Raw genomic sequence first — 13843 nt, 5'->3', positions numbered from 1 at the left:
ATATTAATATTCAACCTCTTGCCAACTTTTTATGTCTACCGGTTTCAAAACATACCCGTCTCTTCATCAGGACACTCACTACACCAAAATGCAAATACTAAAGTACACTTCAACCTTTGTCGTCACCCTAGTATAGATAGATTTTCCCAAAAAATACATCAATTACATACAGAGTTAAAGGGAGTGCAAACACCACCATGTCCGAACATGCACTAAAAGTAGGTTAATAAAATTTTATTTTTTATTTTTTAAGGGAAAACAACAGTTATTATTTAAGAATACAAAATATAAAAAATAGTACATACATCTATTTAAAGTTTTTCACAAATATAATGAGAGAACATGTTACACAGTAAAGAGAAAAATAATATATCATATAAAACATGAGAAAAAAAAGATCTCATAATAAGGTTAAGGGATGAGGAAATAGAGTGGAGAAGTGAAGAAGAGGGATTCTTATAATATAGCTGACCAATCAATTTTTTTTATATTATAATAAAATGAACATATAGGAACATAAACTTATTACGCACTGACAAATGTTTCATTTTACAGTGTTTCAAAAAGTTTTTTTTTGAAGTCACAAAATTTTGTAATAATAATATCTAAATGGGGACAAAGTAAATTAAATTTGAAACAGCTACGATAAATAAACGAGTTTTGAACATAATTTTTTTTGGGCAGTGAATTATAAAAAAAACGAACTTGTCGTGTTGACTATATTAATATTTAACGATATGTCACATAATGTTTGTGGGAGGGGTGTTATAAAGGAGAGGGGCTATGAAGTGGTTGAACATTACAGGATTGGCTAATTTTTAAATAAAAAAGGGGGCTATATTAAATAAATAATTTATTATTTAATAGGGAAATATTATTTTCAAAAGTTTTTAAATGTCAAACACCACCATGTTGTTGAAATTTTAACTCCTGTATCCTTTTTAAAATCGTGATTGGATTTATGATACGATTGGCAAACTTTGAAAAATTATTAATATTTAAACATCTCATTTGCTCTTCTTTCGAATATTAAAGCTACGTGATGTTCTCCCAATATACCTTAATGGACACGTAATGCATTTTAATTTTTTTACAATTCATCAGTAATTTTCCAATATTATTTTATATTATTGTACAAAAGGCAAGTTTTATATTTTTTGCCAAAACATTTGAAATTTCAGTTAAGATATTATTTACGTAGAAAATTCTTCTTCATTTATCAATGTTATATTTATCTTTGTTCGTATTTACAGGAAAATATAAGAATTTATTGACCAATTTTTGTTGAGTTTTCTGTTTAAAAGCGAATCAATTAACTTTGTGATGTAACCGTTATTTATTGCAATTCGATAAATCGTGTTTAATTCAATTTGTCATCTTTACATAAAGGAATACCAACCAATTGTTTTAAATTCAAATGTAACATTAAAATCCTTACAAAAAATCTTTCTAACAAATTCCATGACGATTTTAAAACGGCTGTAAAATCATCTAAAAGTGAAATTTTTCAAAATGATAAAACAATAACACAAATTTATCAAACGAATCCTCAAATTTCCAAATTGTCTGGATTCATTAAAATTCATAAGTATAATAATCCTATTAAGCCTGTTGTTTCCTCATGGAATTCCCCGTCGTTTAAGTACGCATTATTCATTACTAATTTAGTGAACAATTTAAATGTTTTTGGGTATGAATTAACAATCAAAAACTCATTAGAACTAATATATACTCTTAGGCCCTTACTTATAAATCGGGTATAAAGTTAAGCTTGAGAACAGTAGTAGAATAATGATGGTATAGCAAAAAGTATTACTTATTCACCTCGCATAGAGTTAAACTCGGTTTAAGTCTGGGATAGCGACCATAGAAACTTATACCTGCACATAATGTGGTATAGCACTTGAATAAACACGCGATCTGTCAAAATTCATATTTTTCGGTAATCAAAATGGATAGTTTACCAGATTTTTTTCAATTTTAAACAATTTTGAAGTCCTGCGGCCTTCTCAATACGATTTAAGTGCTTTTAATTAATTTGTTTTAATAATGTCTGAAATGTTATATGTTTGTGTGTGTTTTAATTAATTCTGATAAAAATGATACACGAATAAACTAAAGAGCTTGTTTTCACGTTTTCCTCTTCTTCTCAGTTTTAATTACTTTTTCTAACGGGTTTCTCCATGTTCTCCATTACACTGACAATAGTCTCGATTTGACTTTGGCGTTTGTTTGCTGTTGTTATAAAAGTTACTGTGCATGCGCAAATATCAGTGTTGACTGTTTAAAAAAATTAAGCACGAAATAAACTAGAAATTGTAACCCCAGGTAAAAAATATTTTTATAAGTAAGCTTTTTTTACATTGGTTATAAATAGTTAAGCCGGGTAGTCTTTTATACCCGTTTTGTCAACTTTATCTTTTAAGATCTGCTTAGGAATCTTATTATTTTTTTTAGTAATTGTATAATGAAGTGTTCTTTGGCCATACTTGTTAACATATCTCGGTACTGACCAGCTTTCACGTTATGCTAGCCTTGTATAGTGTGTATGTATATACCTTTTCTGGTAGTTACTATCAAATCGATATCTAGTAACAAATTTGAGCTATAGAATAGCATTTACGGATAGGCACCCTTGCTTTTTAAAAAGTTCGAGTACCTCTTCTTTATCAATTCTAGCTGATCTGTTAATTAATTTAAGAGCCGAGTTTTGTAAAGATTGATTTTTTTTAATGTTGGTTTTACAAGAAAGACCCCAACTGGTAATACCGTACCTAATAATTGATTTCGCTAATGATTGATAAATAAGTCTTCATGTTTTTATTAGTACAAAATATTTTATTCTAAACATGCTGCCTGTGAATATTATTGGGTTAACATTTTTTGTTTGACTAAATTACTACGCCTGTGCAACGGAACCTTTGTTCAATGCGATAATAAATTATTATAAATAAAGATAATGCAATCAAGATAAATATCTTGAATATAATTATTGAGGCTACTTAAATAAATTATTTTGTATAAAACAGTAAAGCACTATAAGAATCTATTTATATTAAAGGTTCAATGCGAATGACAGTTTAATCTGTAGAGAAAATTTGGATTGGAATGTTTGTTTTATGGAAAACAAACCATTATTTATTTACAAAACTCTCCTTAGACCGGTCATTGCATACGGTGCCAAATGCTGGGTTATTTTTTATTTTTTTATATTTTATTTATATATACGCCCAAAGGGCATTTTTACGGACACATTTATACATAGAAAATTATTATAAAAAAATTAGAAAGACACAATGGTTTATAGTAGACTTTGTTGGAGTGGAAGTGGGAGAGAGGTGTTTATAATTGAATTTGATTCAGCGATCGTTTAAAAGAAGATAACTTATCAAAGAAATCAAGACTGGTATGTTTGTTGGCAGACCTAAGAATTCTGGGCATAGGGGAATGAAAACCATAGTTAGTTCTATGGTTATCGGTATGAAAGAGTAAGTTTTGTCTGAGGTTTCTAGTTGGAATATTTAATTTTATTGAGCTCAGTAGTTCAGGCGCATCAAAGAGTGAGTTGAGAATTTTAAATAGGACTATAAGGTCGGATTTATTTCAACGGTCTTGAAGAGAAGATATATTGAAGGTAGTTTCTAACTCATTCTACGTATATAGGTCTCTGGATAAGCCAAAAGTTATGACCAAAAGTGATGAAAATATGGTATTAGTATTTGAAAGAAAAATATTAAGGAAGATATTTGGTGGTGTCAACCAAAACGAAGTGTGAAAGAGACGGTTTAATCGTGAATTAGAGGCACTTTATGGCGAATCCAACATTGCACAATTCATCAAAATAAGAAGATTACAATGGTTGGGCCATGTGCACAGAATGAATGATAACCGTACCACAAAAAAAAAATCTTTTACCTCTCCGAAAGGCAGACGAAGTAGAGGCAGACCAAAATTTAGATGGCTGGATAGTGTGGAAAGTGACATTTGAGCGATTGGCCTTACAAACATGTAAACTGAAGAAGACTCACAAGGTGCAGGGACGAATGGAGACAAATTCTGGAGGAGGCCAGGGCCCACAACGGGCTTTAGCCCCACTGATGATGATAAAATATGTTTCGAATCAATAGAAAGACATGTGGTAAATGCATTGTCAAAGAAAATGACACTCATAAAAAAATATTTTCACATAACCGAGAAATTTTAATACAACTGGGTCTGATTGGACCCAACTCCGGTAGGTACGTGTCAATATCAACGTTAATTTTCCTCGACTAAACGTTCTGACGTATTAACGTAAGCCTCGGGATTTTCGCCAATTACTTATTTACGAGTTCATCCCATATTTTATGAACAACATCCACTGACTGAGCGAAATTATACTATCGTATTGTGTGTTTACCCAAAACATATTCTTATCATAAGCGGAGTTAAGCTGATACAAGTACATCCAACATATTTTGTTCTAAATAATAAACAATTTAAATACCTGGTTTTTCAGGCCCGTCCCGCAAACCTTTTTTAAATTTTTAAATTGAGATCAAAAACGTATTTGACCAACGAAGCGACACGCACCGGTCACGGACTAAGGACGCGGTTGGGTAGGAGTTTGTAGGGGGGATGCTAGTCCAAGAAATTAAGGATTTACTCCATTTTAAAATTATGACTTTTTAAAGGTACGCTTTTTTTCTTATTTTTTTTTGACATTGAAAACTTTAATTGGCCTATATTTTTTGTTTATTTTGAAATATTTATTTTTGTAGTGGCCGTTGTTTTCTTTTAATAAATAAAATTAAAATAGCTAATTTTTTAATTGAAAAAATGAGGATTTAAAAAAATAAATTATTTCAAGTTTACCATGAGGAATGTTCCTCTAAAGTTTTGCGGTCTGACACTGGCTCTACCAGCTGACTAATACGCAGGGTTGCCAATTTGTGGGGAATTCCTTAAACTGCGGGATATCTCAACTTGATTGGGGATTTTGTGGGAATTGGTATTATGCGGCGAAAATGCGGGGATTTTAACATTTTACCATTTATTAATTTATCTTTAGCTAACACATCGACAGTTTGATGGTAAGTGATGAAAACATCAATTGTGATCAATAAAATCGATATTTTTGAATAGCAACACAAAATCAACTTTAAATAATAATTCGGGGATCCTCTTCTTAACGGGAAATGAAGATAAAGACAGTTGAATGAGCACATTAGGTACTTGTACAAACGACTGCTTACGTTTTGTTTTATTCTCTTTCAAAATAATAACGGTTTTGTGCAAAAAAATATAATTGTTGTTTCGGATTCATTTGCTTTTAATTCAAGTGTCAAGCCATTCCTTACTTTGATTCCGGTGGTCCTTGTTTTGAATTCCAACGTACCTCCCTCCCTGACGGCGAGTCAAGATACCAACGCGCGCAAACACAACGAAAAATGTACCGCGAGCGTAACAGTAATTCGAATCACCAACCTACACGAAACGTTAAAAGTGAAGTGTGCAAACGATAACGGTGTTTTTCTGAACCAGTGCCAAAGGAAGGAAATCGTAAGTCCTTACTCCTTTCATTAATTCCAGGATTGACACTCAAAACAATAACGTCAATTAGTTCACATAAAATTAAACGTTCCCTATTTTCTTCGGACACGCGAATCGCGAGAGGGCAGACCTTGTTTACAGTCCCGAGGGCGCAGGAATCGAGCATTCAACATGTAGATTATTAAATAAATTAGTTTAAATTCTTCTTAAGAGTCCACAAACATCCCCTCAAAAAATCGAGGATCAATTTTGATTGAATAAAAAAATATTATATATACATAAATGGCAAAGTTACCAGTGGTGGACCCTCGCTAAACTTATGATTCTGGTCAGTTTTTTGTATTTTATGTTATTTTATATATTATATATACTTATATGTTAAAAAAACTTTTTTTTTGCTCGAGATAATTATGTTGGAGATTTGTGGGGAATAAAGACTTTGTTTTCTCCCCATTTGGGTAATTTGATCTAGATTTATAAGGAATTAGGAAAATTGGCATTGGCAACACTGCTTATACGTTGGCCAGTCGTTGACGAGTCGTTCAGTATCTATCGGTGCGGACCAATGCGCGTACGTCAAAAGTGCACAGAAATCGCGTGCGCCCTCTTCAGTAGTTCATAGCGTACTAAAAGCTGGGCCAACGTGTGGACGCGATGACCAGCGCTCGGCCAGCACCCTTTGATGGGTGTTTAAAAACAACAGACGAATCGTGTGCCAGCGTATGTGCAGGGCGTGTTCCAGCTCTACCAACCAGCTCTACACGCTAGTCAATGAATGCGTTTGCCAATACGTTTTATCTTTTTTTATTAATTCTTTTGTACGTGTGATGTCACTAAACTTCTATACGGCTTAACCGATTTATGTGCGGTTTTCAGCAAAATGTAGATCTTTGCGCTGCACGTGTTCGTAGAATTTTAAAATTATTTTTTCAATCGAATATGTAAAAAATAAGTTAGAAGCATAAATCTATTTCTTATCGACCTACCAGGGTTGCATTGTCGAGAATAGATATTAAAAAATGGAAGGATGTTTTTTTTAAATTTTATTTTTTTTTATACAAAAAATTGAAGGATGTTGTTTTTTGTGTTTAAAAAAAGATTGATATTGAATGTTTACAAACAACATTCGCTTTTTATAGATTCTAATCAGATTCTTTCCAAACATTTCTTATATTTTCTTCCCATTTATTTCTTTTTATAGTTTTTTGATAATATTAAAATAATATTAACTGACATTCAACACATTTTTGACAATCTCATTTATTTATAAAGCGCACCCCTGTTGGTGAGAAGAGTCAAGTTTGACATTTGCAAAAAAATATACATATTTGAAAATTACCAATTTTTAATTTTGGAATTCAATCATAAACATATACCTAGGTACCTATTTAATAATGAAAACTATTTTACCAAGCTAATAGCGACAACGTTTGTTGGGTCAGCCAGTTATTTAATAAATTTAATAACCGCTAATTTAACTTAATTAAACTCTTCTGCATTTGTTGTTTCTTTTCTGTTTGTCTGTGAGTTAGGCAGATTGTATCGAAGATATGTCAAATATTGAGATTCGCCCACCTCGCAGTTTAAAATTCACGTTTTATAACTTCAAATATTCACCTCACTGATTGATCATAAAAAATAATTGTACACGTTTACGTCTACACCGCCTAACAGATTTTAATGGTTTTTAATTACTAAAAGGGGCATTATTGTTCAATTAAAAAAAAAAACTGGTAATTATCCAATAAAATTGACTAATAATTTAAAATATAAATTCTATGGATTTTCAGATCATTAAAAAAAATATTGAAAGATATTTTATAAAAATGAAAACCCACTTACGAAAGTAATTAATTTTAACTCTTAAATTATCCGAAATGTTTCAAAGGCGTTTTCAAATTACTTGTTCTGTGTTATCAAATTTCCACTTTTCACTACACAATAAATATCAGTTAAATACATGGAAAGTTACCGATTCGGAAAATGAAACTAAAAGTTGATGGAATATAACATTGACGGAGTAAATATTCGTTTTAAAATCCAAAATCAATACTATGATGCCATGGAATATTGATACTTTTACATTGCCTTCCGACTGGAAATGTTAAACTTTTTAGCATCCTAAAATTTTATAGTATTGTATAAATTTTGAGCTTCTGAATCTAATGGCAAATAATTTATTTTTAAGATAAGTAAAACTACAAATAGCTGGAGTAGGTTCTACGTATTAAAATTTTAAATTTGATAAAAATTTCAAAATAAATTTCATCATCATCACAGCATTGGAATGTAGAAATAAATTGTGTCCGTTTTTTTATTACATTTTAAAATGAGCACCAAAAATAAATCAAAATAGATAAAGTTATGCACCATTTGAATAAAAAAATCTGTTCTGCAAGATATTGTGTTTGCTTTTGCATTAAATGTGTTGTTTTTTTTTTTACAGAAACAAACAGTCGACGATGATATAATAACATAAAAAAGATACAATTTAAGGACTGACCAGCGAAGTTTCTAAATAAAAAGTATACATATTAAATTGTGGTATAACAAAAGAGTGTGTTTATGTGTATTTGTATGCGAGTAAGTAAAGAGGTGTGTTTGTGTGTATTTGTGTGGGATTAAGTGTTCGGGTGTGTGTAAGTGTGTGCATCATTAAATAGCAAGTGGGATCGTATCGCAGCCAAAAAAATCAACCTTAATTTATTTTAAAATAAATTAGGGGCGTGTTAAATAGAGGATAAGAGAATTAAAGATACAGGAAAGAGTGTTGTGCATAGTTAGTGCTACAGATAGGCAGATGGAATAAATACTTATTTCTTGGGACAAGGGACATTGAGATCAATTTTGGAGAGTAGGTTAAATGAGTCTACTTTATTATTTAACAATTTAAATAAATAGCATAATTCAGATATAGTGCGTCTATTTTAAATGGTAAAAAATTCATTTTGTTCAGCAGATTGACTGTAAGTGCAAAGCGTTTTATTGATTTTATAATCTAGGTATTTTAAAATTTTTCGTTGACAATTTTCAATCATTTTTATGTTTGCAAACTCCAAGTTACTGCGTACAAAAGTGTTGTTTAAAGTTTTCAATGTGTTTGGCTTTTTACAGAGTTTGGAAATTCTTAAAATGAAGCCCAGCATTTGGTAAGATTTTTTTTACAAGCCTTCAAAATAGAATGTCGAGTAGACCAAAGTGATTATTTTTGACACCTCCCTCTGTGCGCGTTTAATCAACAGAATAAAGGAAAAAACTATTCAATATTTTACTATGAGGCGCGTCTGTGCGTATAGGTAGATGGATAACCACAAGAAATATAACATTACTTGAACTTAAGAAATGTTTACAATAAAACCCTACCGGGTTTTTCAAATTAGTACTAAAAACAATTTAAAAAATCATTTCGGAAATTATTTTATACTAAAATATAAATTACATAAACAGACTACAAAGACAACAAAATAAAATATCAAAGTTAGTATGTGACCTTTCCTATCTAACTGCAACTAGAGAACTTTTTATATAAACTAAGCAATTAAATATAACTAAGCTCTTTCAACTAAAATCATTCAAATTTATCCATAAATTAGCCACTAATGTAATTGTAGACGAAGAACTAAAACTTGTAAAAAAATTGTAGTCAACATGAACATAATACGAGAATATCAGAATAATATAATACGCAACTTTCTAAAACAAGACAAGGACAATCAAGACTAATTAATCAGGAACTGAAATTTTACAATAAACAACCGAACAAAAGACTCAGACAAACTTTTTAAAAGATGTAAAAAATATTATTTTGAACAATAGAGTATGAATAAAAAATGTTTATATTATTTTGTAAAATGAATGCAATAATCTGTAAGGGTTTATAAATAAATTTTCAAATAAAAAAAAATAGAAGAAAAAATACATACAATTAGTTATACGGATATTTTTACCTAATAAGTAGTCTACGTTGGCTGTGTCGACCTCATTAAATTTGGCCTTATTCCAAACGTATTCTGCACGCAATTTTCGCCTCTTTTTATCCCTTAACCAATCGTCCACTAAGTTACGCCCATCGAGCCTTCTTCCATCTGAAGGCTGCTCGGGATCCTTCGTCACTGTTGGGAGCCAGTGACGCCGACCCCCTCCCAGGATGACCTGCAAAAAAAAATCATTAGTAAATAAATAATCAGTGGCAAAATTTTATTTTACTCCCCGTGACCAGACGGATGTAGAATACAGATTTGTCTGTGAAATAGTTAGAGAGCCATGGACATTAGAGTGGGACGATGATGTATGAACTTTTTAATTTTTTTAGACATCAAAGTGAAAGAGGTCTAAAAAGTTGCATTTTGGATCACATTGAACGTAAAAATTATTTAAAAAAATATTCCATACTAATTTTGGCCCTCAACCGAGGTTTGAATTTTATCACTGTCTGAACATTTTGTTTATTATCTACATTGATAAAATTATTTTTTTGTTAGCAAAGATATAACTTAATCACATTACAAATTCAAGCACTTTTAAAACTACCGAAATACAAAAAGTTTACACTCCGCGGAACTGATTCCGTTGAGTGCCTGGCTAATATTGACGAAAACAATGCTACGCATTTATTACAAAACAAAGTGCAACTCACGCCCGTAGATGCTTATTTAATAAGGTTTAATTCACATTTTAAATTTAATTCGACTGATTTTCTTACTTAATTACGAAATGTTTAGCGCAAAAAATTGACTTTTTTGAAAACTTTAAGCTCTGGTTGAGGGCCAAAAGTTGTATAGAATATTTTTATTTTTTTAAAGATTTTTTGCATTCCGAGTAATCCAAAAGGCAATTTTTTAGACCCCTTTCATTTCAAAATTGGGAAACAAAATATCAGCCCACCCTAATGGACAAAGGTTTTTAAATAAATATCAAGTAAGGTAAAATGAAAAATTTTGGTATTTTAAGTCGATATTTTTTAAGGTTGAAATTGATCATCTTACAAACATGTAAAATAATTTATAAATAATTCTAGGTAAATATGACATACTGCGAATACCGATAAAAGTATATGATTTAAATTAAGAATAACTAATTGTATTTTCAATAAAATATGAATTTTGTGTAGAGATGTTTTCATACATAAATGTAAAAAAATAATTTAATAAAAATACGTTGCTAGAAAAACCCGACGTCTTTGGCCTTGGTTGTTGTGACGTCAAGATTCGTGATAATGTTTCAAACAAATTTCAATTGCCAGGAACAAATAAACATGAATCGTGACGTATTGGGGGCGTGGCCAATGGAACGACCGGTTTTGCGGGAATTCAAAAATAATTTTTATGCCACTAATAATTAGCAAAAAGATTTTTTTTTTTTAACTGGATAGTATTTCATAGACCTTTATCACTTAATTAATTTAGCAAAAAAAAATGTTCTCTATCACTACGCTGTTATTCGGGTGTCAATAAATTAGGTGCTGTTGAAAAGCGATCTCTCAGACGAATGTGTGATAAAACTATGCACGATAGGGTGCACAAATGTCGAGATCCGTGCTTTGTATCAGGCCGAGATAAGCACTATCGACAAAATCAAGAAAGGAGTTTCTTTGGTTGAGACATGAACGGCTAAAAGATTGACGGTGCGATTTTCGATGAATGCAGAAAACGAGGAACATGTCAACAGTCGCAATAATCGCGCGCGCATGAGAAGATGTACGAATGCAGAGGAAGCGAGGTCGGTATGCAAATACAGAGTGATATGGCGTTCGATCCTCTTTGCGTATCCCTACGGTGAAACCGCAAAATGGTTTGTTTGTTAGTATTTGATATATAATAGATTATTTATGTAAAGCATTAATTTTTAAAATCCAATATTTTTATCGTTCATTTGTATCTTTTTTACCTCTTTTTTTTGTTTATACTCGTATATATGAGTAGTTTCAGATTTTGTCTTCAAAAATACTTTTAATTTTAATATGAATCTATTGTAATATATTAATAAAAACGATAAATACATAAAACTTCGAGCTAAACCATGCCAATCCAACTTCATCCCACACTGTTTTAGTGGCAAAGAGATCTACGAATCGCCGGAAAATCTATCCTAAAGAATTACAAATTATGTGACGAATTGACTAATCTAGACATCGGGGCAGAAAATCAAAAGTTGCTCTTCAAAGATTTAACATATAGAAGATGTTGAATTCTGAAGACATGGTCGGAAACGTGAAAAAAATTTGATTGCAACAGAGAAATGACATCATTTATGGCATTTAGTGTCTTAAGAATGCATAAAAGGTCCATCTCAGTTCTACGTTTCTCCAATGAAGACAGATAAATAGATTGCTCTATTTCAAAATAGGAATAATTACCATTTTGCAATACGAGCAACAATGCCACTTTTCTTAGAAAACGGTGTTGGACAGACTCAATATGGTCAATATAATATGTATGATTTTTCTTTAGAAACTTTGCTGGTCTGTCTTTAAATTGACTTTTTTTTAAAATGTTATATCATTGACGACTGTTTGTTTCTTTAAAATAAATAAATAAAATAATAAAAAGTAATAAAGAATAGAGACCATATTCTGGATGGGGTTGAACTAGTGAGCAGTAAAGAGTTTTTTTGGTATTAATACTTTTTAAGTCCGTTGTAATTCGTTTGAAACCAAGAAGTTTGAGAGAATTGTTTACAAAATATACCTATAATATGTTCATATACCACTGATTTTCACAAATTGAAGGGTTTGGATAGGAAAAAAGAAATTGCTTTAACAATGTGCCCGCCCTTATGCATATATATGTATATTAACTAAATATAGTACTTATATAAACTCCACTCCACTACTTCGGGAACTACACTTGCTACGTTTTCCACAGAGTGTCGAATACAAACTCTGTTGGCTTATGTACAAGTCACTGCACAACTCTGCTCCGGAATATCTAAGGGAATTATGCATTCCAGATGAACTAGCTGACAGGCGTCTCACGCTTAGATCAGCTACGTCTACGGCGAGAGGAAAAGTTATCACTACCTCTACGCAAACAGCGCACTAAATTTAGTGAACGCGCATTTGCGGTCGCAGGCCCTATGGCATGGAATGCTCTCCCAGTATAGGTGCGAACTGTGAGAGTGAAGTGATGTTTCGGAAAAAACTTAAAACCCACTTGTTCTCTAAATCATTTGAATAAATCCGTAGCATGTGACAACAAAATAAATTGTTTTAATTCAATCACAAATTTAAAAGCTTCAATTCAATTACAATAGAATCACTATGTAAAGCGCCCTTGAGGTATTTTATTACGAAAATGGCGCTATATAAGTTATCCATAATAATAATATAAAGTTAACATATTACAACAGAGATGAAGAACATTTCAGAAAGGTAATATGGAAGTCTAGGCATCTACAGGGCTTATGACCTGTCATTGGCTGGTTTAAGTGGCCACTTTACACACTGTGTAACATTCACTATTCTGCCCATATTTGAACATCTATATAAGAGTTAAATCCAGTCCTTGTCTACAAAAATTTGGACAAACTCAAAATATTGTTGATAATATAAAGTGTTTAAATAAATAACTCGTGATTTTGTTTCTTTTTTTAGTAATTAAAAAAAAACTTTTAGACAAAGATCAATTAATTAAATTTTATTGCTTTTCTTTAACAACAGCATTTATTTCACAAAATACAATAATTTTCAATGGTACCTCGTTGCTATACATACAACTTTACGTTTAAATAAAAACGTTGTATCTACGGCAATCCATCACTGCCCGCGTTACTCAAAATTGACAACTTTCAAGGAGAGAGATTAAAAGGTTTTTTTTGTGAGTGTTCAGTAAAAAAAAGTTTTTTTTTTACATTGAGGTGAATCTTACTTTGATTTACCTAAATGTAAAAAAAGTATATTTACTGAACACACATAAAAAACCTTTTAATCTGAGGTGGTCAAATTGGAGTCATACAATGATGGATTTGCCCTTCCACGTAGGCGCAATTGTATTTATTATTTTTTTATTTTTTTTATTTTGAAATTTGAAATAGCGAACATATTGCTTTATATTCGTTTTTTATAATATATCATACAATATTATTTATATTTAAATTTATTTCAACAGAGAGGGAAAACATTTTTAAGAAGGAAATATGGAAGTCTAGGCATTTATAGGGCTTATGACCTGTCTGGCTCTCATTGGCTGGTTTAAGTGGTCACTTTACACACTGTGTAACATTGAAATAAATTTAAATATGAATAACTCCCTAGGGAGGAAATCCAGACAGTCTGCAAGCATTTGGACATACTCAAACATTGTTGAATATTATT

The 13843-nt window shown here is 31.1% G+C and overlaps 1 protein-coding gene across 1 annotated transcript in view; it reads right to left on the bottom strand.

Annotated features, from left to right (window-relative positions):
- The window catches only part of LOC148284321 (alkaline phosphatase-like), an 89072-nt gene that overhangs the window by 35286 nt on the left and 39943 nt on the right, over window positions 1-13843 (bottom strand). The window contains exon 6 of the mRNA XM_088241540.1: window positions 9480-9684. Coding sequence (XP_088097666.1) covers window positions 9480-9684 — 205 coding nt within the window. The remainder of the gene's footprint in view (window positions 1-9479; window positions 9685-13843) is intronic.

This window comes from Micrasema longulum, unplaced genomic scaffold (genome assembly GCF_059751315.1).
Source record: "Micrasema longulum isolate JH-2025_06_02 unplaced genomic scaffold, ASM5975131v1 h1tg000131l, whole genome shotgun sequence".
In the NCBI taxonomy this organism is placed as follows: domain Eukaryota; kingdom Metazoa; phylum Arthropoda; class Insecta; order Trichoptera; family Brachycentridae; genus Micrasema; species Micrasema longulum.
The sequence above is the reverse complement of the archived record's forward strand: the minus strand, read 5'-3'. Positions and strand labels throughout refer to the sequence as shown.